General features: G+C 39.4%; 1 protein-coding gene across 1 annotated transcript in view; it reads right to left on the bottom strand.

Moving 5' to 3' along the window:
- The window catches only part of STK4 (serine/threonine kinase 4), a gene marked incomplete at its 5' end in the record, with an annotated part of 41,775 nt that extends 16,283 nt beyond the window's left edge, over positions 1–25,492 (bottom strand). The window contains 9 exons of the mRNA XM_009581734.1: positions 3,697–3,854; positions 17,208–17,394; positions 19,683–19,811; positions 20,412–20,549; positions 21,110–21,277; positions 21,693–21,857; positions 22,394–22,508; positions 24,422–24,550; positions 25,412–25,492. Of these exons, the coding sequence (XP_009580029.1) occupies positions 3,697–3,854; positions 17,208–17,394; positions 19,683–19,811; positions 20,412–20,549; positions 21,110–21,277; positions 21,693–21,857; positions 22,394–22,508; positions 24,422–24,550; positions 25,412–25,492 (1,270 nt within the window). The remainder of the gene's footprint in view (positions 1–3,696; positions 3,855–17,207; positions 17,395–19,682; positions 19,812–20,411; positions 20,550–21,109; positions 21,278–21,692; positions 21,858–22,393; positions 22,509–24,421; positions 24,551–25,411) is intronic.
- Between the last annotated feature and the right edge of the window lie 2,217 nt (positions 25,493–27,709).

Raw genomic sequence — 27,709 nt, 5'->3', positions numbered from 1 at the left:
GGTCAGCAGAAACACAGGTGCTGAAATCAAAAGACTTGGAGCAAACGGCTTCAACTCCTTGTGTAAAGCCTGCAGAAAGACTTGATGTCCAGCAGTACCCTTGCACTAGTGTCTGTTAAAAGTTCAGGTCGTATGTGACTCCACATCCAAAACAAGCCCCTAGGATACTTAATTAGCATAGATTCACCGATATATGAAAAATTATGAATTAGAGTTAAAGCAAAACCTAAGCTCAACACTACAGGTATTAAAAAAGCAGCAGTTGCATCATGATGGCAAAATTCAAGATTGACAGGGACGACTCTACTGCCACTCATTTTCACCAGTGAAACCGCAGTCATGAAATAAAACTGAAAAGGTTTCAGTATTGTCATAGCTACCATAAGCCATGAATGGCTGGAACCTGCCTAATTTGCTAACAAAACAGGCTTTCAATAAAATGATTAGCGATATAATAGACAACATTCATGACTGGATGATCCACAAATATGTGCTACAATAGGTCGGCTGAAAGGCCTTTCAAGCAGAACCAGAATAAAAAAAAAGTGATCCCACTTTAGCCACAAGTGAGATTAGAACACTGACCTGCTCACAGCAGTTAAAAAGCTTTTAAAATAGGAATAAGCAAAGGGTTTGTTGCATCTAAGGGCAGGAAACACTGCACAATTAATTTTGCCTTACGTTACAGTACTACTGAAAGATTAAAGTGAAAAAATGTATGACATTGTCTAAACAAATCTTCTAGCATTATTAATTTAAGTCTGTGCAATAGTATGTGACTAATGTTCACTGGCAAGATTAAATTCAACTACAAAAATGTTAAGATCTGATTATGGCAATTATGAATTCTACACACACTGCAGCCTGCCCATTAAGAGCCTACCCCTGCAGCATTTTCATATTAGTTTGTTATATTCTTCCTAAAAGCAAGAATTTTTGCCCAAAATTAGTATTTTCCCCCCATATTAAATAAATCATAATGTTCCTGAAAACATTTTTTGTAATCAAGTGGGGCTTAAATCTTTAGAGATCCTTGTTCAAACATGAGCGGGGATAAACATTAACGCCACTGGGTATTGACTAATCAGTTAATAACTTCTACCTCAGAAATCCAAGGCTGGAAATACACTGGGTTTATGCCATCTCCGACCACAACCAGAACACAGCCAGAGCATCACGTTTGGGAGGAATAGAATTCATCACCTTTTAGAACAGAATCTCTGGGTTTTCAGCTCTGCAGTGGATGGGGCTGACTCGATCTAACCCTTATCTAACATGACATTGCCATTGTGATATAAATAGTGTCTTAGTTGTCTGCTTCAGAGGAACAATGTTAGTCAAGAAAAGGTCAAATGGTTTTGCCACAGGGGAAAAGAGCAAAAATCTTTTGTAATTTAATATTGCCCTTTTTTTTTGGAAGACAGGAGACTCCAGGTGCTAGTCACATAGGAGGGAGAGGAATACAGAAGAGAAGACAAGGCATATTTATCTAGTCTGCAGTAGCACAAAGCAATAATATTTCAACATTTCTTAAAGCCCAGGAGGAACTAGTATTCACCCAGCATCTCACTGATCTCATCTTTACTTGGAATCCTATAAACCTCTACAGACAAAGTCTGCTCAAACCTGCCTACTTTGACAAAGTAGAAATAAGTTATAGCTGCAGGCAACTCTAGGACAGAGGTACTTGATACACCTACTAGTGAATGTGTATTTTCTTATTCCACAACGCTTACTGCATTGATGCTTTCAATTAATAAAGCATTAATAAACATGACTTTTACCCATAGCTAGCCAAATTGATCTATTTTTAGCCAAATAGGAAAAATACCCAGTTTTAAGTCTTTGAACACATTACACAACCTGACATTACTGCTACTAATCCTCAGATAAACACTATACAAATACCCATGTGTATTTATTAAGGTTGCTTTCAAGCATTTTTCTTATCCTACAGAAAAGAAAGTAGCTCTGTTACAAAATTTGCATGCAAGACAGGCTAGTATATTCATACACAGTCGAACTAGAGACATACATACAGCTGGGAAGTGAAATTTCTACAAATTACTACATGAAGGTGACCCAAAGCCCGATTTATTGCTAGCTTTTATTGCTTGCTTTTATTGCTTCCAGTGCACTAGTAATCTATGCACATGGCAATACTTCAGTACTAATGGAAATCAGTAAACAAGGTCACATGCGTGTCAAACAGTTGGTTTGCACATTCTAAAAATACTTGTAGGTCCCGTTTGCTAGAATGGCACTGACGTTTCCTTAAGTCATCCACGCTGCCTGTGCCGCTCACTGGGCGCAGCCTGCACCTACAGCTCACGGTATGCAGGGTGGAATACATCCTACTCAGTGGAAATAAGGGTAATTGCGAAATTTGTTATCAACCAAATTAGAAAGTAAAATAATTACAGCAAATTTCCCCTTGGGCCATCTTCTGCAGACTACAGAAGACTTCTAAGACACTCCAAACCAGCCCATCTTTCCTGGGAAATACCACACATCGGAAAATAATTGTTTATCACGAAATTAAGTTACAGCACGTAAGGTGAGATAAACGGAGTATCTGACTCGACTGGAATCGCGTGTTTGGCCCAGACCCTTTGCTACACAGGCACCTTGTAGGTTATTTTTGCAAAACATATTTATGCAGTGACTTTAAGCCTTCAGGCTAAACATAACACAGTGCAAAGGGCTACAAGAGAGAATGCAGCAGGTCCCCTCAGCTAGCCATCCTTTTCTGTATGAACAGGAAAATTTGAGATGCAGCAGCAAAGACGACAAAATCTATGTAACAGCAGTAGCCTATACAATCTGTACAAAGAGAATGAAATGCTCCAGCTATTATTCCAGCCTTAAAGTAAAGCATCTCCTCGAGTCGTGACTAGCAGAGGGATTTCGCTTTCCATGCTGCTTTGTGAAGGTGGAGTGAATCTCACCAACTACTGAACGCAGCGTGACAACCTGAACCATAGGCAACACAGACAGACATCATAAGGGCGCACAATGCACTTAAAGTAAAGAGTGCTTGCAGTGAAGTATCATTCGAAGAAAATGCAGCGGAGGAAACAGTGTTCAGCAGAGCATGCATCTTCTGGCATTTTGAACTCAAACCAGAAATTTTCCAACCTCACAAGAAGAATTAAATTATAAAATTTATGAATAATAGATCTATCTTTGGACTTCTGAAAAGTTCCTGAAAATTCTGAGCACGTGAACCTTAGTTAGGAAGACTGAAATTGAGGATTTGAAAGAGAAACGAAGACAAGCTCAATGTTTATGTAATAAAACAAAACCCAGTGCCAAAGCTTGAGAAAAACAAGGAAATTCAATGGTTCTAACACTATACATTCAGGATTTGCAGTTTCTAACTGCCATCTGGAATTCTATTTTTTTCTTTTAAATGCATAATGGGAAACTAAAGCAAGATAGCTTGTACCTTCATGTCCTCAGGCTTTTTTGTTAGTTCGTTTGTTTTTAAACAAGTATACAGATAATGACTGGTTATGGTTACCAAGAAATACCTAAAGAAAATGAGTTTTTCAAAATGCCCCATCCAAATGTATTAGCAATTAGAATCTCCTCAAGTTTCCATTAGTATGCCAAAACAAGAAATAATCTTATAGCAGCTCTGACAAAAACTCTTAAAGATTGTCACATTGATTGAATCTCAAAGTATAGACTTACAAATTCGTAGTCTCCATCCTGTGGTACTTTCCAATCAGATGAATTTTTTGTCTGGCCAGACACGTTCTTCCCAAAGCTATTGATTTGATTCTCCTTCTCCTTCTGCTCAAAATATTCAAGGAATGATGGTTTGGCTGGCTGCATCGTTTCATCCCTCCCTGGAAATATTAAAAATAAAAAACCCAGTTGTTTTGAAAAAATATATTTTCGATTATACTGCCTTACATCATGCCCAAAAGTGATTTTATTTTTTTAGCACACACTAAATCATGTAGTACTGCTAAAGTACTATTTTTTCGGCAGCTTTTCAAATATAAAACTGACTATACAGTGAGAAAACTGGAGAAGGGAAGCTTAAAGCCCACCACACAAGTGATTACAATGCTGGAGGTCTTGGCCTCTAGACCTGCAATCCATCCATCAAAGCACACTACCAGTAATCAAGCTTCATGCACTGAATGCTAGAACTAAACTGCTACCAACTAGAGAGGTTGGGTTTTTTTCATCCCAGCCACGTTGCATGCACTGGAGAATACGCAAAGCTCCAAAACTAAACAGTGTTGTTTTACAAGCAGAAACTCATCTTTATATTTATAAATGGAATAGTACAAAAACAAGGCTTTCAAAGACCACTTCTACCATACAAATATCACATAACTTGCCTTGGGTAGAAGTAGTCAAGTTCTACATTTCCTGTGTAGGAAGGATTAATTAGTTTGCAAAGCTTCTTTTTTTCTTCTTATAAAAAGTCAGTTAGTAAGTTTTCAAGTTTACTGCCCTAGTTTTCTTTTTGTAAGTTAATTCCTCTGAACACACTTCTTAGTGGATTACTCGAATAAGCCAGACAGATAAACCATTTAATTATAGACTGCATTTAAGAAACTTGGGGTAATAAGAAATGGGCAAGGGTACAAAGAGAGACAGAGGAGTCAAACTAACCCCCTAAATATGAATACTTTGATTTTTAAGAGCAGGTCTCATAAGCCTCCCAAGCACCATTCTCAATAACAAAGAGCTCACCCATACTGATGGGAGAAGAAAGGATATAGCCAAGAGCACAAAGCTTTAGCACAACTAGATTTACATTATTCTTATTTCTCTAAATTATTCTTCTGAACAAGAAGTTAGAAGAAAAGGAAGAATGCTGCTGATCCATTAAAAGCAATGAGCCAGTAAAACTTCATTCTCATAGGGTGCCCAGGTATGTTGGGTAGTTGGTGGGATTAGGGCTACGCGCAGTAATGTATCCCTTCTTACTTCAGCCACCACACCATCTGAATCCCTGCTCATGTGATTTAAGTACCATTACACACGAATAAATCTAGCAACCCATTCAGCAAACAGATTTCCATCCCTGAAGGAAGAAACGCAAGGTCACAAGTTCCCAGATCAAAGCAGATCCCCAGTGCTGTTTGGAGAGAGAGGAGGTGGCCTCCATGAACGGAGGCAGCTTCAGCTGTAGGGTGATGACAGCGCAGTAGGGAAGGACGTGATGAAAAGTAAGAGGATGAAAATGCTGACTCCTAGCAGAGATTGCATAAAAGCCAACACAGGAAGAAAACACAAAATTTAACTTCACAGCAAGTCAAGACCGAAAGACCTTCACTATCTCCCAAAGGAAGATTTCTTCATTAGTGCAACCGGTACGGCAGCAGATGCTGCCCAGACTACTCACGCTTAAAACTGGCCTGTCCTGTGAGTTACAGTGCAGCTAATACCTTGTAAAGAGTCTCAAGCTAAATGAAGAGGCAGGCTTGCACAGCAAGCAAACACGCTTTTAACAGGGCTGCACCACAAGACCATGACAGCTGCAAACACAGCTAAAGACCACTCACAGCTTACTGCCATTGTGCTGCTCTTTATGGTAAAATGCTTCACAAAAACCTGTGAGCATAATGGAAGTAAGCACTATAAACAAGACCTAGTAAAATGTTTTTGTTCTAATAAAATATGGTTCTCTAGACACTGGAGTATACTAACCATACTTGAAACATGTTTTAGGCAATGCAGAAACCATCATTTTCAGAAAGCAAGATTAGGACTAGAGTTAACAGAAAATGCCATCAGAATAGCCTAATTCGGGACTGTGGAAATAAGTTCACTGTTGAATGCCATACATTTGCAATAAATATAATCTGTCAGGCAGTCAATCAACCAAAAGTTTAGAGCTTCAGACAAGTACACAGGGGATGGATCCATCCTTTGAGGGGTTTGTGGGATCTGCGTAACGGAGAGACTCTCCTACAAGAGTTTGTACAGAGGGCAGGCTATCACAAGACAGTCCTCACTAAGGGCATTCAGCAGTGCTTTCCTCTTGAAAAAATATTAGCTACTCTGGAAACCCATTAAGATTTAATCACCGAATATTATTCTTGCACATAAAATTGCCATCCAGTGATCCAGAACTTCCCTGGCAGACTCTGTCTGATTCTCAGACAAGTGTATGAATTCCTTGGTCAGCTATGAGATACTTTAGGAAGTTATTTGTCTATAGATGTGTTAAATACAAATTTCTGCAAAGTATGAGAAATCTTGGCAGGATATTTGGGTTGTGATACTGAGAGAAGTGTGGTTCTAGACAGCCTGATATGTCACAATGCATTTTGAAAAAGCACTGCATCGTAGTGCCTCTCTAGGGTCAGCTAAAAGCTCAAGCATGAACTGAAGTGCTTATACTTTTGCACTATGACAACTGGAGCAAAGACAAATTATTCTACCCCTGGCAGTAGTTCCCCCTTTTTTGAAAAACAAAACCAAAAACCTCATCGTACAGAATTAGATGAAGAAAGGACACCTTCAGACAGGCTGCGTGAAGGTCAGTCAGGGAACACGTCTGTGAAGTAGAGAACAGATTTGCTGTTGGGAATAATTACTGAAATACAATAGCAATCCAATTACTGCTAAGTGATAAAACATTTATTTAGAATGAAGTAAATACACCCCTTATACTCTGCCGCAGTCCAGCCTATTTCAAGCAGGAGGTAAGTTGTTATGGCCAATTGTGGCAATGTTTAACACCAACAATTTTGTAGAAATAGAGGAATTCATAACTACCTAGGCTAATCTATACACAGCTTACTGACAGCCAGCCTAGGTCTCAGTAGTTCAGGCTTCCTAGGAAAAAAAAAAAGGAAATCAAAATCAAGCTTGTACTGTATGTTTTGAAAACAACTGTTTGCAGCACAGGAGACTTGGAAAGCAAGTGTTTCACTTCAGTGACAGTGGCTTATTCATTTCTTTTCTTTTTGTTTTTTTTAAAGACTGTATTAAGCTCTGGTATGAGGGAACAGAGTGTCACTTAAAAGAATCATGCTTATTTCCCCACATCTTGTATTTTACCAAGAACTGTAATATTTGTGAACAACTAGTTACATCTACTGAACAACCACCTATTGTTGAATTGTTGAACCTATCACTGAACTATCAAAAGGCATATCCAAACCCAAGCTTTATTTAATAAAACTTATGGCTTTTAATAAAACTTAAGTTTTCATGCAGAAATGAAACAGACAAAGAAGGAAGCACATGAAGTGGTGGTGCTAGTTTATAATCCTGAAGAGTATAACTGGATTTTCAGCCCCACCAGTACAAGTGCCCAAAAAGCTGGGGGGCTGCAGCAGGAGGCTGCCGTGACACCGAAGGGGTCTCTGCCATGCTGAGAGGGTGGGAGGGAAGGGGGTTTGCCCAGCTTGGGGAGGGCAGGAGGGGCTCTAGCTGCGGTCTCCCACCCCAACAGGCCATCAGAGCCCCACTCTCCCCAGCGAAAGGGTGAGAGGAACGGTCTGAACTGCAGCAAGGGCAACGCGGCTGAATAAGGAAGAAAGTTTTCACAAAAGGGATGGTTGTGCAACAGAGCAGGGTTGGAGCGACTGTGCAAGGCCTTGAGCAACCGGATCTGACATTGCAGTTGGTCCCAGCCATCACACAGGGAACTGGACCGATGACCTCCACAGGTCCCTGCCAAGCCAAGCTCTTCTGCAACTCACGCTCTTCACACCCGCTGTCAGAGACCTCTAACCTTGCAGTCACCTTAGGCCTTTCAACTGCATGCAACATTTACTCACCAATTTTAGTACATTTAGTCACCAATTTTAGTACATTTCTACACATCAACATATAACACTGCATCTTTATTTAGTGTTGGTTTTGGTTTTAAACTGATTAAAATAGAGATTGCTAACTGACCAGCAAAGAATGGAAAAAAGATAATATAAAATGAAAAATATCTGGAATATAGATCTAAAATGTCTGCAATTTTAGTTGCTGCTGTGATCTCAGCAGGGGTGCGTATGCAGCAAGACCGACAGAAATGCTCCTAGAGACAGAAAGACATTACACCAACTCAATTATCATCCCAGCATGACTGGATTTCTTTCGTCAATCTTGGCACTTAACAACAGTGTCATCATTCCAAAGATGATCTGCTATTAATTCAACACAAGAATCACACTGCTATATCTTTAAGATTTTGATAATAGGCAGCTGAAGACAAAAATCGATCACTGCTATTTGCAGAAGCAGATGCTGCTGAAAGATGACACCACACTAAACGTGTCTGTGCCAAAAAGCATTTAACTTCCTAGTTTTATAGGGTTAGACTAAAATATGAACATTTGACAGAAAGTGAGATCACAAGCGTGGCAGAGCAGAGCCAGAGAAGAGCAGAGAAGGTCACCCTGTGGTGACAAGGCAGGCTTCACTATGCATTTATTTTGGAACCTAAAGAGTTGCTTATAAGGATGAGCCGCGAGAGCTCCCTGGAGCCATTAATGGTCTGCCATTTAGATACGCAGTCATCTTTTTAGGAGCTGTATTAATTACACAAATGGAACACCACAGCTCCACTGGAGCCGGTCCAGCTGACTGCAGAATTGCAGGTTTGGGCTAGCTGTACAGAGCCACAGGCGCTGGGAGGACCGCTCCTCGTTCAGCCTGCCATGCGGTGAAGAACAGAAGCCCTCCACAAAAAACTCACAAATGCTGTCTGGTATACAGTCATGTTCAGGAAAGTATAAGAGCATCAGTATTGTTGTGTGTGAGAATGGAAAAAGATGAAATTGATGGGTCCAAAGATAGAGAATGACATAAGTTGTGAGCAACAAATATCCCCTTATATTTTGATTTTTAAAGGAGTTTATTACTGATTTCAGCGTTAGTCTTTCAGCACTGGAAAGCAAAGTCCAACTGCATGTGGTACCATGCAAGCTGGGACCGTCCTTACCCAAAGCACACACAGCCCAGACAAGCCAAAAGACAACTGACAGATACAGGCAGGGCACTGCAAGAAGCCAGCAAGGCAACATCAGCAACAGCCAGTGGCCTCAGCGTACTGGATCCTCTCCTCTGCTAGGCTACAGCAATGGCAAGTTTTAAGGAAGAACTAAACCAGTGTGCTCCCTCCCAAAAAACATCACCTGTCTGAATACTTGAGGGAATGGAAGAGGTCAGAATTAGCGGCTGACTGCAGCATACAGACCTCCTTACACCAAGCAGAAGATGACAAAGAAGGTGTGGACAGTCTTCAAGACATTTGTATTTCCATATGATGTTACAGAGAAAGTAGAACAATAAAGAAGAAACAGCACAGGCAATTAAACCAGCAAGAGATTTACTTTTTTTCCCAGCAGTAAAGAATATCCATGAAACCAGATCATTTAGTATCATCTAGTCCCAGAAATCAAAGCACTCATTTTGTTGATTTTGTCAAATTAGCTCTCACAACTGAAAATTTTCAGTAGCTCATAAGTTTCAAAGGATGCCTTCAAAAGGAAAGTGGGATTTACAAAGTCCTTCTATGTATCTGAACAAGCTTGCTGGGTAATGAAACTAGAATTTCTGCTTTTCTCTAAAATTATTCTTCTCTACTCAAACTTGACAGCAGAAGAACCCTTGTTTTGTTATTCTTTCCTCTTGAAAGAGATTGCTATTATCTACCTAGGGTGAATTCTAGAGTCAAAGCTTGTCATGAGACAGAAAGATAACCTCAAGTCAGTTAAGTTAACACAGTTAATACTTAAAATACCTATTCTTGAAGCCATGGTGAGAGATTTCATCCCTTATATCATCAAAATTGGAGCTAGAGTAGTGGCTGGGAACAGTTAGGGGATCATGCTACAAATTCATCTACAAAGAAGGTAATGTAAATCAACAACAATGAAGTGATCAATTACTACATTAGCAGTATCAAACTAAAATGTGATACTTGGTACACGTATACGTATTTTTCAAGATTTCAGGAGGCTGCAATCTTTAGAAAGGCAACTGGCCTCAGCTCTGGAGAATACTTGTGTTTACAAGAATGAGGTGTCAGGAGCAACAAAACCAAAAATGTTGACTTGTGCTAGGAAAGTATCACAAACGTCCTGCACAAAGCTCAGGAGGTAGCACCCCTGTGAGCCAAAGCTCAAAACAGCTCTGCAGAGATGCAGTGAAGAGCACTCATGTTAACTTTAAAGAAAGCAGAGCTATCACTGCCTTTAGTCAGACATAATGCCAGAAAGGATCCCCTGGGACAAGCAGCACAGCCTTCTGCTATCATATACAATATTATGTAGTCCCTTTCACAGAAGGATCAAGATCTATTGATCTTGAGGACAAAGCAATTGGTTTGCTTTATCCTTGCTGTTGACAGGCTTGCTATTCTCCTGGAGTTATAAACCCTCTCATTTCCAGTCTGAACTTTATGGGTAGCCAGTGTATACGCACTTGCTCTTGAGCAAGCCTCAGCTCTTCAGCATTCAAACCATTATCCTCTACAGTGTTCACCTTCCCTCCTTGCGCTTTTTTAATTTTTTTTTTTTTTTTTTTTTTAAGGAGTTCTCTTATCCAATGTCATCTTCCATTTTAGTGGTCTAAATAAGCACAGATCTTCCACTGACTTCTCACAGGCTTAGTCCCCAGTAGTCTCAGTAAGCTTCTGTCTGCTTTAGATTGAATTATGTAACTTGAAGGCTTAAAATGCACACGTATTTAGGATACACAGAGCAGCGCCTGATGATTATGTGCAAGCAACACTTCATTAATATTAAATTTCAAATGGAATTGCAGTTTTATTTGCTTCAGGCTATTTCTTAGAGATCACAGATGAACTTTAGCAGCTGGACAGCATAATTTGTACAGTATGAACAGGACTGAGTCATTTTACGCAGCAGAGCAGAGAGATGCCAATTTATTCAATCAGAGCAAAAAGTGCTCCATCATTAATTAATTCACCCCATGGCAACGCAAGCTGAGATTTCCTCACATTAAAAGCAGACCACATAGCACTTCATATGTATTGAAGTTTATGAGGACAAGTCTTCCCATAATTATGGTCTATCTCAAACTAAATCAAAGCAGAACATACCTGACAGGTCCTGCTATGAAGAAGGAGCTCCTAAATGACCATAAAAATCATAAAAATTAGGTATCCTAATTAATCTCTTTTAATGAATATAAGACAAAGTCATCTAAGGAAAAGAGTACCAATACTCATCCAAAGCTGTGGTGTATATAATTGAGGACTCTTTCTGAAAGAGAAATCCTCACAGTAATGAAAGCTGTTTAAGACCAGGTAAACTCCTTTTGAATCTCTTTTACATAAAAACTCTGAAAAGATTATAAATATATAGCACCTTTCTTCTTCCATCACAATTTTTCAGTGGACACCTACGTCTTTCTCCTCATTAGCTTCAATTGCTAATTTAGTCCAGCAACTACAGTACGTGACACAGGCAGCGAGATATGAAGGTGCATCAAGAAAGAAGTGAACATTTCATATCCTGCATCATCTGGCTCAGGTTCTGATGAATCTTAACAAGAAACAACCTCATCAACAGGGATGCAGCCTTCAGGTCCAGCACGCTGTGGGCAACAGCTCAGGCTCCCTAAATGGCATATAACCAAGCAAGCATCTGCTAATACCCTTTCTATTCATAACCCGGAAACTCATTTGCTTATCTAGAGAGAACAGAAAACAACATGTCAATGAACATTTTTTTCCTGAAGCTTGAAAATCTGCTGGTAAAAATGAATTTGGTTTTAAACTTCTACAATTAAGGAACTTAAGAGTTTATAGAGTTTTCCTCATTCCTGCTCAGGAGGAAAGCTTTCTCCAGGGTTTATTTTGATCCAGTAGGAATTGAGTTTATTCTTAGAAGAGACAGGTAGGTTACAATTTGCCTGTACGTGCAAATATATGCATGCGTATGGGACAGAGAGATACTTACTAAGTGATTTACTACTACTCTGTCTCTTGGTAGAGTTTCCTGAAACATATTGCCTCCTGTATGCTATTCAGAACTCTGTTAGTCATACTTCCCCTCTTCCTCAAGACAATGCTTCTGTCCAGGAAAAAAAACCACCAAACCCTATTTTCTATCCCCCACTATCACAAATGCAGGGGTGCTTAATAATAAAGTGTTAGGAACAGCAAAAATAGCTGTGTTAAACACATACATCTCTTTCTCCAATTTCAGTGTCTCTGAAAATATAAATATTAACACGTGATTAACTTTGTCTTAGCATTAAAGCTTTGTCAAATATTCAGGACAACCAAAGGTGGACAAGCATCCAACTCAGATCCCAGACTTAAGTTTTTGTCATGCTTCAGTCTGCACAGAACCACTATTTCAATTGCTAACACACCGCACCGAAGTCCGGTAGCCTACCACTATTCAAACAGAAAAACCAAAACCCACAGCAAAAACCCAACAACAAAATGACAGCATATACAACTCCTCCCGTCGCTCAAAAATACTGTCTGCATGTCCGCACAACTTGATATTCTTAAACAAACTGTGCTGCTGCTGTTTATGTCAAGTTTGCCAGCAAGGCTGCTATTAAGATAAAAGTCAGAAAGTAACACAGCTAGAAGACTTATCTGTGAAGATTTATATTCTCCATACCTCAAGAGTGGCAGCACAATGCTTCTTACAGTTCGAGAAGAATTTAATCAATGTAGGTGTTTCTATAAACAGTGTGTTATTTAAATGCATAACGCTAAGAGTGTTTTATGGTCCAATTATGCCTAAATGGACCAATTTATTCTAAACGCAGAAATGTACCACTGGACATTAATAACACTAAGTAGCGGGAAGATGCTAAGAAGAGCTATTGTCCTCGGATAAAAACAGAGGTAAAACACAGCCAGTATCTTTGACGTACACATGATGTAAATCCCGAGAAAATGTGGAGCTATTCTTTACAGTACCTGCACTAGCTATTTGGATAACATGCATCTGCACTTTTTTGGACAACTACTGATATTACAAGACCTATAGGTACCTCAGCTACATACCAGTAATACTTTATTCAATTATAATATTAATGCAATCATATAAACCTTCTGCCATCCATATTCATTCTGCTGTTCACATTACGGCTTTTACAGTCATTGCTTTTCATGAAAAATTACAGGTTAATTAGTGGAGACAAAAAGTTTCCTGAGTCTTGGCAGTAACACTTCTCTGGTTTAGGTTTTAAATGTCACCCCCTGGATGCCTCACAAAGCCACCAAGACTAACAAGCTTACTCTGAATCATTTTTCTAATAGGAAGTTGCCAAATTTGCATCTCAGCTCATTTAATTTGCTAATGAAATCCAATCTCCCCTCAAAAGGGGAAATATCTTTTTAAAAGGACACAACCACGCTTAGCAGTGTGGGCACGGTAAAAGCATAACAAAAGCTAAACCACCCCTAACTTTATTATAAGAATTAAGCCTAGAATTTTTTATTTTAAATATTCACAAACTATTAAGAATTTTTACCTGCACATTACATTACAAGGTAGAGGCAACAGCGATATTAGAGCTTCTGGCCTACCTCTGCACCAGAGGCTCTACTGAACGCATGCCACATGAACAAAAACCCCACAATTCTTCCACCCTCTCCAAATCCCTCATTCACCTCGCCCCAAAAACCAGATAGCCCAACTCACACTACTGTTGGCAGTTCTACATTCTCCAGTGTTGTTTTATTTGGTGCTTAAACAAGCAAGAGGCACTTTAATATAGAAAATAGAACAGATTATAGTACTAGACAAACTAGATCCTATTTCACTTGGATCTGATCATATTGCAGAGTCCAAGGAAGGCAATATATTTATCTGCTTTATTATAAAATTACGTTCCGCTCTTTAAATCGAAGAGACAAACTCACGCCAAGTTTCCACTATTTAAAGACCTACAGCAAACTAAGAAGAAAAAGCAAAAAAAGAAAGAGTAAAAAATGCTGCACTTTCTACAAGCACTATATATTCTCTCATAGAAAAATTACAAAAAGATGATTTCAGACATATTAACAGTTCAAAAGTTCTTCCAGCTCTCAAGCACAATGGAAGTGTCTGTTATTACAAATGATTGTTCATCTACAGTTCTTCAGCTACTTCCAAAGTTTTCCTGGAATAGTTTAACTGCAATCCATAAGTAATCTGTTAGCAATCGATTTATAAGTGAAATGTGTCGCAGCGCAATTTAGTATCTGTGGTTTCAGGCAATCACTTGAGTGCTTTCAAAATGCGTAACAGAATGTCATAGTGACATTTTTAATGCTGCCTGAGTATTTATACTGAGTGCCCAGAAAAAAGCCAAGCAAATGAAAGAATTTAAGCAAACAGAATTACAGCTGAATTGAGCACAAAACAAACTTCCCCTACAATGTAAAATACTGGAATTTAAGAAAGCTTTTCCTCTGACCCTGACAAAATCATGAATTGATTTATGCAAGAATCACTTTCAAGGCTACAGGAAGTTGTTTGCTAGACACTCCTATCTAAAGCCTCGTATTTCAATGTCCTATAAAGACTTTTTACATTAAAAAGAAATAAAAGCAAATGAAAACCTGGTGAAGACACAGATTTGTTTTTTTAAATTAGGAGAAAGGGCTAGAACGTAAGCTCAGAAGCCTGCAGTTAAAAAGCCCAAGACACCTAGGGAAGCTAAATTCTCCTACTAACGCCATGCAAAAAAAATCAGAACTTTTTTATTGACTTAAAACAGGTTTTATTGTGATTCATAACACAAGCTGCCAAATGAAATATAGACATCTTTAAAAACATGAATCAATGAAGCTTCTTCAAACTCAGTGGTTTCCAAACAGCATTATTACGTTTATATTTAAGATTACCAAAAGAACTTGCTCCAGAGAGTTCTGCAGCAGCCTGATGAGCTTTACAGTTAAATTAATTTAACTGAATATTATGAGAACATGAATATGGAAATAGCAAGCTGAAAAATGGAGCTATAGGCAATTCATGTGAAGGGCAAGCTGCTCAAAGACACTGCCTTGCAGTGCGTCCAAGAAACAAACACAGAACTGCTCTGTGCAGCAGCCAAAATTTCAGAATGATGCTACTGGGGAAGGAGGAGAATAAGGTGTTAAGGGAAAGTTAAGTTTTAGTCTGGCACAATCATTTTCATTAACATCAGATTTTTTGGAATCAAGGTACAAGTTATTAAGAGAGAGCGCTGAGTGCAGCTGGGTTTCACTAGATACTACTGTGATACTACTGTGAAACCCATCGACGTGAAAGCGGTACCAGTGTCAACCATCACTTGCACCCAGGATCTCAAAATGGTTCCTCCAGAAGGCAGAGCTGCTCAAGCACTTCTGCCGCATACTCAGCTTTGAATACTGTTACATGGCAGCAGTTGAAGAACAGTGTGTTTCTAAGAAGTCTAAAGGGGGGTTAAAATAAAAACTCGACTTTCTAGTTCCAGAGATCTAGAGCTCTTAGAGCTTGTTTTGGAGCTCCCTCTTGAGGTTAGATACTACACTATATTAAAGACATTGCTATATCCTCATAACTGATTCTACTCAAAATGAGAGTATGTCCTTGCAGAAGAGAGATTATCAAAGGCATCTCCTCAAACCTTTGTACACTACTTCATAGAGAGCATTAGATGCTTTTGAGTTACAAGCATTGCAATCTTAAAAAGACATTGAGAAGATAAGCACATGTTAAACACAGGAAGATAAAGTGAAGAGGCACTTTACTTACACACCTTTGGTAGCCTGTGCAGGAGCACCACAGACAGTAAAACCTCTGTAATTGTGAATCATGAAATGGAACAATACACACTGATGATGAGAAACTAACTGTATTGTCTGTTTGTAAAGAAACTGCAACTTCACTAGGTTTATTTAAGGCTGTTAACATGTCCCACTCTTTGGGTGACCTTTTAGATACTCTAAGCATCCATCTGTCTCCTTGCTAGAGCTACCTTGTTCCACAAAACCCGATGGCATTACTCCATTGACTTTGTTGCCACAAGCTGCTACATGGGCTGACACCTGTTTTTTAATGTGCTGAATCAGTGTTTGCCAAAGTTTGGAAAACTCTTTAAACGGATTCTGCTGAAATTTCACTCAAAACCAGCATCTTTCCACAAGCTCTAGAGAGCCCCCACATGGAAGAAGCTTTCAACACAGAAATTCCTGAGAAAAGGAGTTTGGAAAAATCCCATTAAGAATTTTTTCCTCCCCCACAATAGTCAAGTCTTTGGAAGCAGTGCAAGAGCCAAAACAACAAGCCTTGCCAATGATGGTCATATTTAACTACTGTTTAGCCCCCACTCAGCACTTTCCTCGGTCCTTGAACAAACATCCGTGCTGGCCAGCTGAGTCATCTGTGACTACCTCTGCCTCAATACTCTTGAGATTACCCAGTCATGGGGAACAGATTTCTATGAGAATCCATAATTGAGAAAATATTGTTTTTCTTCTAGTCACTTTTCCAGGGAGGCTTTCCCTGCCATTTCTTTAATCAAAGATACATTTTTAACCCTTTTCCAGCTAAAGCTGTGAGGTCTTCCACAGACTATCGGGGATCAAAGTCACATCATCTTAAATCTTACATCGTATGACAAGGCATGTAGTTTTAGTAAGCTTTTCTATTTTAGGGCAGAACAGATTTCAACTTGAATGTCTCAGAACAGCACCACACAGTTTATTCAGTTGTCCTTAATGATTAAAGTAACACTAAAGAAACACACAAGCCTAGAGATGCTCGCTCCTCCCACTGCGTGCCTTGCTGTGTTTGAAATGTGCAAGATATCTGTCATTTCATAAACGTAGCCCTTAATTTGATGCATCAATTCTGAAACAGACTTGCTGTTTTCACATGCCAGGTTACAGCCAGATCACCTTCTAAAGCAACACAAATTTTTTTATTAACCCTGTGCTAGAGTCTCCCTCCTCTACATTCTGTAGGACAAAACAGACAAAAAAGAACCAACAAAAAAACCATACTAGCTAGAATCAGATCTTATTTGATCAGCACAGAAACTTGAGGAAATTGTGCACAATTCATCAGCTATACCAAGTGCAAGACTAAAAAGAACGGCTTAAAACTTGGACCTAGAAAGAGTCTCTCTTCTCTACTGCCAGCGGGCATTGACCTAGGAGTTTTAGCTCCCTACAACCAAAAGACATCACAATAAGCTACAAAAACCAGCAAAGCAGGTTGGGAATACATATCATAGCCCACATTAGGTCTTAAGTAATATTCTAGAAGTTAAAGATGTTTTCTTACTTTTCATGGTGCCCTCCTCCTCTTCCTCTTCGGTGTTTATGACCATTGTACCCAACTGGGATTCCAAGGTGCCATCATGTTCTATCATTGTGTTGGCTCCATCACTCATCGTGTTGACAGCTCTTATGGTACCAGTTTCATCTCCACTTGCCCTCACCATGGTACCTGAATCAGTTTCATCTTCTTCCTGTACAAGGATGCCATAGATCCACTTTTAGTGATGGTGGTGTAGTCCCACAAAGAGTGTCTGTACTCAAGGACACTAGCAAGTCTTACTAATTCAGAGATTTTTACAAATACACATGGAAGCCAACGACATTTTATGTACTTAGTTCTCTCCCTGTCATCTCCAAGCAGGTAATGAAAAGTCTTTATACTTTTCTGCCAGCTTAATAAATAGGAGAACAGATAAATAATCAGCCAAAGCTTCTCAATGCATCTTGTACCTCATTTCTGACCTGGTGACCTGTCTGTAAGAGTAGATTACAATACTCATTCAGTCATTAGTGTTTCTATTCATGTTGCCAGTTTTAACTGTTAACCTAAAACCCCTATCTCAAGTGGTAAAGTTCAGTGAGGAGTCATTAGTTATAGACAGCAATAGGTCTAAGCCTGGAGTGCATGTGGCACACTGGAGAAAAATGATTGCCCTATTTTTTAGGAGCCTGTCTTGAACATTTAGGTAGTTTTACTTGCTATAAACTTGAGAAGCACTGAAGAAAAATGAACTGAATTTGCAAATCTTTAAAAAGGGATGAAATTATCAAAGTCTAGTCATTGTTTTCAGATGAAAATTATTTCTTATCTTTCCATTTGTTAATATTACAGAAGTTTGAATTATTGCTGTCAAGGCTCAAGAGACTGACACAAAAAACCCACAAGCTCCTGAAACAAATTCTGGTAGGACAACTTCCTGGCAGATAGTTACATCAGCCAGGGATTGTAGTTTCATTAGGTGGTGTGTGCTTCACTAAGTATATATTGTGACTAGGATTTCACGAAGAACAAGGTAAAAATTTCCACAATCTATTTAGTTTCTTGGAAACGTGGACCAAGTATCCAACTACAACAACAGAAGTCACTTCCTAGGTTTACAGTAGAGTTTCTAGCATCTCACCTTGGATGAGATGCTCATGTTTTGTTATAAGGATGAAGTTCACAGTTCTTTATGCATGACTATGGGCTTACTGATCTGTATTACTGTTAGAGGGAAAACACAGGTCTCACACATCAAGCTGTAATACTGCATCTCAATGTCATTGAAAGAAAGAAGCACACTCCTCCACCTTCTGGTGTTCCATGCATTTTATCTGTTCTGTCAAAGCTGTCTACATAATTTACTTTCCAACCTCAAAACCAATAGCAAGAGGAGGAGAAAACTGCAGGAGACGTTAATGGAGGAAAAGTAATTTTATGTGGAGATGAGTGGGTGAGAGGAAGTAATACATTTGTTAGCTACACATCATTTAACAAAGGACTACAGCAGAAATTTCCACAGCACTTGGGAAGTGCCTGGGAACACTCTTCCGCTAGCAGACACAGAGTAGAGAAGCTTTAGGAAAACACACACCCCCCCCGACAGAAACCACTCGACTCCACTACATAGACACCATCTCCCAGCAATGTGACTCCAGATCAGTCAGAAATGAAGGAGAGAGGGTAGGGACAACACTCTTGGAGTCAACATCATGGCAACATGACCAATAAAGATACTTCCACATTGAACAAATAGGCAGTCCTAAATTGGAAAACTAGATGAACAATGTCTTCAAGCATAGATACTGTGACCATGCTATTCAAGTCTAACCTCTGAAAAGGACTCTGGTATACAATGCCTTTTGCTGCCCGTTTCATTTATTCGGGTTGAAGCAGGCAGAGACTTAAAAAACAGCTTTCAACATGCTTTCCATATTCACATGCTGTAACCACTGAAACAAGGAGCTCGAACTTAAATTCACAGCAATCCCCTGAACACTTGTCATGCCCTCACCTCAGGCTTCTGTCGGTTGCTCTTGTGTAGTAGAAAGTTTCTATAAGGAAGGTTCTAAAGCACAACAATAGTAAAACAACATAACGTACTTATATCATAGTGCACGACGGATGATATTATTATTTTATACTAGGAGAACTAAGAACTGAATCTACAATGAAAAATTCTCATTACTGCATAAATAATATAATCCAACTGGGAAAACGTATCAAGTCTTTTGCATACACTACTTTGTAGACTTATTCAATTGCAGGTCACTAGCTACACACTAACCTAAACAGTAAGCCATACATGCTGGCTATCCCACTCAAATGTAAGGACTGAGCAGAGACCAAGCGTCAGGTTAAGCAGTCATAAAGTAGAAAACTGGAGAACTAAGTCAAATCCGTGGGCAATTGGACAAAACATTGCAAAACCAAAACCCAAAGCAGCTAAGCCTTACAAAAGGAGCAAGACTTCATACACTGTTGCTAATAAATACTCACTGAATTTTCTTCATCATCTTGATCTAGTTCACGCTGTTGCGCCTCTTGACGTTTCAGCTTGATATCCATTGCTTCATTAATCAAGTCCCGCAGAATTGACACTCCTTTGGCACTTTTAACAAATGGATGCTGAGAAGTATTTTAAAAACAAATAAGCACTGCATCCAAACCAAGATATAACAGTAAGACACTGTCACTATGGCCTACTTCCAATCAAAATTAAGGTTTAACTCAATACATTGCTAAAATAAACATGATCCAAAGGCACTACTGCTGTGAGACCTTGGGCTCATTCCCCTCCCAAACTCTACTTATTTCTTTCCTTAGCAGCTTAGCTGTCAAGAACCAATTACACAGATCATCACCATACCTAGACCATTCTGAGCAATCACTTTCATCTAGCCTCCCCTTTTTAGTGTTTTAAGAGGCAGTTTCTTGGCAGTGCTGGTGAGAATTTGAAAGTAAAAAAAAAAAAACAAAACCAAAACTTCAAAAGACAAACAAGCAACCCAGAGAAGACAAAGATAGGAAATTGAAGTTAGACTGGTTCTTAGAGAAGAACTGAAAAGTTGAAGATGAGTGTAAAATTTTTAAAATGAGGTATTAAAAAGTAAAATCTGTAGTGAGCAGGAGCAGCAAGAAATGAAACCAACATCTCAACAGACATGCAGCACTGCCTACCCTAGCAAGCCTTCTCTAGAGCTTACATTCTCGTAAGAAAAGGCAGACCTGCAGAAGCTGTGTTGCAGTGGCACGCTGCTCCGGGCTCTTAACAAGACACTGTTTTACAAAGTCCGTAAAATTGTCTGACCAGAGCTCTGGTTTCCGGAATGTTGGAGGCGGATTGGTAGGAATCATGAAAATTGCCTGAAAACAGAAGAATATTCCAGATTTCCAAACAAAGTTTAAAGCTTTCCAACAATACAACATAAATACACACAAACATACGCTGGTACTAAAGAACGATAGACATTTCAAGTTTGTTGCTTCTGAAGAGTTTGTGCCAATATTATACACAAATTTGCTCAGATGGACCAAGTAGCAAGAAATCAGACTTTTCTCACCAGGTGTTTACACCTCTGTCTGAGCCACTACATGCCCCAAAAGGTGTGAATCTGCCATTTTTAAGTCTTAAAAATCTGTGCTTGCATTAAAAAAAATCACTTTGGATTAAACAGCTGAAAATATGTTTCTTTACACCCAACACAGGGAGCTTCAGCTATGTCTTAACAGAAGAGGATCGTGATTTTCCTTCCCATGCAGATTTTCCTTCTCAAAGACCTGTTTTTCATTTAATCAACAGTACAAAGAATTGAAAAAAAAAATTTAAAATTAAAAGCAAGATGGTATGTTGATTGTTATTCAGCCAGCTATAATAGCAAATCCTTTCCATACAGCAATACATTTTAAAAGGCCACAGTCGTTACCCTCATAGGATGAATATCTGCATATGGTGGCTTTCCTTCAGCCATTTCTATTGCAGTGATTCCCAGAGACCAGATGTCTGCAACACAATTATACCCAATTTCTTGAATCACTTCTGGAGCCATCCAAAATGGGGTCCCTATAACTGTGTTCCGTTTTGCCATGGTGTCCTGAGAAGAAGAACAGGATAAAGATCCAGACAATGGCAATTGTATTAGCCACAAACATTCACTCACGAATCATCACCTTAATTATCTTTCATTTGCATACACACACATTATTAGATTCAGCAACACTGGGATACAGAGAGCTGCAAAGAGGAATTGAAATGTGCTTACAGAAGTTACAAATATTCTGAAGAAAACAGCAAATGCTATTGCAAACCATTACTTAGGTATAACAGCTTCCATAGAGGAAGCTCTGCTCTAATCTCTTGCTGGTTTAGCATCTCATTATGTTGATGTAAAGTGCTAAAAACCAGTTTAGAACAATTTCTCAAAGTCTTCACAAGCATGTCATACTTGCATGCAGGTTAAAAAGATAAACTGAAGTGTATACAACCATCACCATCTTGGTTTTACTTACTGTGAGTTGTCCTGCCACTCCAAAATCTGCAAGTTTAGCATGTCCCTCTGTATTTAGCAATATATTTCCAGCTTTGATGTCCCTGTGTATTTTCCTCATAAAATGCAGGTACTCTAGTCCTTTCAGTGTTGATTGCACTATTGTAGCAATTTCCTCCTCTGTGAGCTAAAGAAAAGAAGAGTTACTGCCAACCTATCAGTTGCTGAGATGTAACACTATTGTGTTTCAGTCTATGTTTTCCTGAGATTCACTAATTACCACTTAATTGCCTTCACTAAAGGTTGCCATACTAATGGAAAATTAGTTAGCGACTCACAGCATTATGTAGTAGAATTAGATTACAACCAGTATACATATACACACGTACATATTTCACATACCATAACCCTTTCTCAACTGGTAATTCTTATCCTGCAATAACCGAAGTAAGACAAAGTAGAGTCTGTTACTCAGAATCGGTCTTTCAGGAAAGCCAACAAACCAAAATCTGCTCCACTGATTACATTGTCCAGATAACCAAAATTCAACCAATGTAATCAGCTTTCTCATTTTCAGAGGAGCAAAGGACCTGCACATCTCAAGTTATGGCCAATGGTTGTATCAGGCATTGAACACCGTGAGAATGCCCAAACTACTCAGCTTCCTTGAGCTGCTGGACACCCCTATTTCCCATTCATACATTCAAAGGAGAAAGGACGTACAGTTTTATTTCGTAATCGAATAATATCAGACACAGATCCAGCGCCGCAATATTCCATGACTATCCACAGGTCTGTGTTCTTAAAATAGCTGCCATAATATTTCACCACATGAGGACTATGAAATGTGAAAAAAGAAGAAAAAAAAAGGGTCAAATACCAGTAACCAACGTAACTGAATAAGCAAAATACACTGCAGAGTCCCTAAGTAAGTTTTAGAAATTCAGAGCTGAAGTGCCACTGAAACCCTGATCAAAATTATTCCAAAACAGTCTGAAGTTGCACAGGACTACTATAGTTCTGCCAAGCCTCCTCCCCACAGTGGTGCTCATCTGACCTGCCAGTAAGTCACTTCAGGGAGCTAAACCATCTGAACATAAATCCTATAAAAATAAGGAGCGATTAGCCTTCAATCTGGTTTAGCTCCCTGAACCAGATTACAAGGTCAGTGCTATGGCAAGCAAGAAGGCAGGACAAGGGAATGAGAAACAGACCATGGCAGTCCCTGGTACAGCTGCTGCAGAGCATTTGCAACCAAATGGAAACATTAAATAAGGTCCAGTTTCCTGGAAAATAGCTATCATGTTCATTAAGACAAATGTTCCCCCACTACCACATGCACCTACTTGTTTCTACAATTTAGTCCAGGATGTATTTTAGGAAACCAGTACAACCTAAGACTGTCTCTCACAGTCAGCTATCTGGCTGCCCAAAAAGCAAACCACCTAGTAAAGTCTATTGATCAGCGTAACCATCTGTCCTCTGGAAAAGGCAAAGCAGAAAACTAACAGAAAGACTGTTCCTGACTTTGTGGGAATGGAGCTAAGGAACAAAAGTGCACTTAATCTATTCTCTGCTGATTATTTTCTAATAAAAAACTGTAAAACTAGCAACCACACACATATCCCTTAATGCCTGCATGGAAAACGTGATGCTCCAGTGATTCACTCCCTCTGCTGTTCATAACTGTAAGGTCTCATTTTAGGCCTTAGAATGCTAATATTTAATTTCTTTTAGGAAAGAGACACCTAGTAATGCTTTCCAAGTTACACAGTAAGATTTTTCACTAACGAATACTTTCAAAGTGTTGTCTGCCACCAGTCACTTTCATTTAAAGATAGTGACAGTGAAGTACAATAGAGTAAGTGACTGGGACCACAGTTTTATATTGCTAATGTAATTTATTTTAAATAGTTTTCCATCTGAAGTACATCAAAGTAATGTTTCTTAAGGCTAAATTCGTAATCCCAGAAAAAATTAGTATATTTTAAACTTTCAGCCTAGGACACACTTTGAGAGGAGGTCTTCTGCACCCATGAGCTCTTCATTAGCTAAGTTAGTACGACATCTTTTCCCACAAGAAACATGCAAAGACAACCCAGAGAGCCAACCATCAGCCCGCAGAGCTGCCAGCAAGTTATTCTGGGGATGCTCAGATCAGCAAACAGCTTGTTTCGCACTAGAATCTGCACAGGCAGAAAATGGCCAGGAAGGACAATTCTGCCATCTAAGCAGATGACAGCATGTAGATTATGCACATGCAAGAGCAGTCATGCATTAGTGGCTCTAATCCGCATGCCCCTTAAAAAAAAAAAAACAAACACACACAAACAAACAAAAAACTCTCTTCTAACAGTTTCCTATGTCCATACCAAAACTTGTCTAGAATTCATTACCCCTTTGGACATGGGAACTGCTGTTCTAGCACACAATCAAGTTACCACTGTTCAACAAGTGATGGTGCATGGGCAGAACCGCAGTAACTGCTCACACGCTTGGCTCTTTGCTGGCAGCAAGTGCAAGGTTATTCAACTTAGCTTAATGCTCTCTTGTTGCAAGCTAAATTTTTGTTGTCTTACCTTTGCTTGGATTAACACTACCCAAATGGTCAGTTAACACGAGGTAACTTGATCGTACAAGTCCGGCCTTTTAAAAAACATTTAAGGCAACATAATGGCTTTTATTTCATTACAATGCCAGATCATAGACAATACTTTCCTTTGCATCCCGATTTTGCAGTATACATTTTACCTGTCACATTGCTGCATTATGGATATTTCCTTTATAATCTCTTGCAGGTCAGATTCCACAGGAACTTGTTTAATTGCAACAACTTGACCCGTTTCTTTATGAATGGCTTTGAACACACTGCCATAGGAACTATGAAACAAAATATTAAACAAACACTGAATACAACAACATTTTAAAAATGCAAATGTTATGGTTTTGCGTTTTGCAAGTGCAGCCATCAGGTAAAAAATTAACTATCCTTCTGCTCAAAATATTTTGTATTTCAATGTAAATAATCAGTCCACTAGCTTCTAAACACTATAATAATACAAATAAGTCACAGAACACTAAGACGGTCAGAAAGGAGCCAATCATCATTACACTGCCCATAGCTTTGGAAGGGCCTTCTACACTAATCCAACAAATACAATTCTCTCTTTTTCCAGCATACAGTACCAGCTGAGCATCAGTAAGAACTACAGCTCTGGTCAGAGGTTTGCTTGTTCTTGTCAGATATTATCTGTCTTATTTCCAGCTTCTTTACGTACAGCAGCCAGGCAGATTTACAAATCAGCTTTTTCAAATGAACTGCTTAAGAAGGCAAACATGTCACTCACCGAGCATTCCCATGCTGCTCTGCCTTACCAAGTGGCACAATGCAACAGAAGTTCACTTCCAGCATGCAGATCTTCCACAAGAGGTATCAGGGATGAACTACAAAACCTTTCGAGTTCCCACAGAGCCCTATCAACTTCAGATTGGCATTTTTCAACAATGTTTTAACTCCCTACTGCTGAGCCATAAGCTACTGCTTGGATTAAGATATCTTACTCTTGGGAAACAAATTCTTTATTTTGTTACTAACCAAACACTGTCACTATGTTAGTACATACCTTTGTAGTAACAGGATCATGACAAAAGTGAAAAATCAGAGAACACTGAACACATACCCATTACATAGATTTGTTCTTAGAGAAACGTACATTGGGCATATTGGAACAGAGCACATACCCTTCTCCAAGCTTCTCCAATACATCAAATACTTCTTCAGGTTGTTTGGTTAAACTGTCTTCATCTAACTTCTTCAGCTGCCTGTATATGTAAGAATAGAGAAATAATTACATTTAATTTTATGGCAGTTTGGGCTTTGTTGAAACAGAAGAATAAACAGCACCGCTTAAATGTACGCAAGGCTTAGCATGAAGTAAACTGATTATGAAGTAAGTTTAGTTCACCTCACCAGGAGACCGAATATTATTAGCATCCAATAGCAAAAGAGGACCAGGAACTACAGAGAACAGAATGTGATCTGGCACACAAATCTACAGTTCCTCTTGGTGGAAACGCATCTCAGGATCTATATGCTGGCGGTCAAATCCCAACACAACACTGCAGAGTCTTGCAGCTAGTGAACATATCTGCTAAAGTTCAATATCTTGAATGGAAGGACACGTACTAAGGCCATGCAAAAGGGAACATCATCTTCCCTTATGCCTTAGAGTATGTGTGGAATACACTTGTTGGGAGGAAGGAGGCAATACTGATCTCACCTGTACATTCTTAACATCAGAAGTTCAGATCTTAACTTTGTGGGCCTGGACAAATACCAGGAAAATTCTATCGGGGGATAAAAAAAAAAAAAAGGAAAGGAAACTGATATATGACTCTTTCAGGATCTTAATGCTGCTTGGTCCATCCCTCTTAAATGCATTGCTAATGAGAGTCAGCTGAAATACTCCCTAGGGAAAAAAAACATGCTATGTACTGTGATCCTTCACGTAGCCCCCCTAGCCCCCAGTACAACTTTCAGGGAGATTCCGTACACAAAGCAACAAGATCAACCCCACTTGTTTCAGTCCACCTCTACCACACCGGAGAGCTGTTTACCAAGAAACCTCCTGAAACAGCTAAGGACTACATAAAAAAAAAAGTTCTGAAAACAAAGTATTTTACTGTTGAACAAACAGTATTCAATAGCCCACAAACAAATGCTCTTTCATTTTCATACCAACCAAAAAAAAAAAGTTCTGAAAAACAGCAAAACACAACACAAAACCCAAACAAAAAAGCCTCCCAAGTCCCCAAACCAGCTCACACAAGTTTTTGAAACACAGAAACTTATTAGTCTCGGAGTTTTCAGAACTTACTGGTTTCACAGCACGCAGTGTTTAAAATGAAATGTGCGTGGTCGCCTGCAGCTGCAAATTACTATTGAAAGCTCTTACTGCTACTGTTAAAGATTATGACTCCAGCCACAGGCATGCTAATTTTTATACTAAATATATAATTTTTTTTCCCAATTTCTTCAGAAACAGAGTGAGAAACCACTCATTGATCCCTGGCTATTATGTTTATGCACAAAAGCCATAGAGGAGGACCAGCTCACACATGGAGTACATACAATGGCTTCCTGAAGCAAAGGAAACATTATAAAGAAGCAGACTCAGGAAGTGGTGAAATACTGAAAGTAGGCACTAGCTTCCCTGCAAAGATATGCATTAACCAACAGAATGTTACTTGTCCTTGTGAAAATGGGGAGGGAGGAAGGTGTGGGAAGAGGAGAAAAGGGGAAAAAAAAAAATTATCAGTGACCACACAAGCCGCCATTTCCAAGGAGCCCAAAAAGTGGCGATGCAAGAGGCAGATCCTTATCGCTGAAGATAAGATGGGGCCTAAATTCTGTTAAAAAAGCAAAAGGCTTTTCATATACCCAAACGCAATAACCAGACAACTACTGCGCTTGCATCAAACAACCTCATTTCTGCTATAGTCCAGGAGCACAATTACTTTGCACTGTCCAGTTCGTCCAGCGCACTCGCTGCTGTCAAAGACGCACTCTGCCTTTTTACTGTATGTTTATACAACAAGGATAGAACAGCAACACAAAACCAATCTCACCTCAGCTGTTGTTCAGATCTAATCTGAATCACCTCCCAGTTAAACATTGGCATAAGCAATTATAGAATAAAAACAGACTACTTTTTTTTTTTAATAGAAGATAATTGCTGTTTTGTTGTTTAACAGAAAAAGGCTATGTCACTGAAGACCAGAGCCGGCAGCTTCCTTTGTTCGCTGCCGAAAGCGTTCCCTGGGACCCAGCTGCAAACCACCGATAGCATTTTGACAGACCGACATTTCATTCAAACTCCTGCTGATCCCCAAACTACTCCCCCCGCAGACCTACTCCGCTGCGGCCTGGCGTTCAGAGATAGGTGGCTCACGGCTTCTTTCGCAGGTCGCCCCGAAGCCCCTCGAACAGCCGGGCTCGCACCTCGCCGGCGTGACCGGGCCCAGCGCGGGGCAGCGGGA

Source organism: Fulmarus glacialis, unplaced genomic scaffold (genome assembly GCF_000690835.1).
Source record: "Fulmarus glacialis isolate BGI_N327 unplaced genomic scaffold, ASM69083v1 scaffold13390, whole genome shotgun sequence".
NCBI classification, from domain to species: Eukaryota; Metazoa; Chordata; class Aves; order Procellariiformes; family Procellariidae; genus Fulmarus; species Fulmarus glacialis.
The sequence above is the reverse complement of the archived record's forward strand: the minus strand, read 5'-3'. Positions and strand labels throughout refer to the sequence as shown.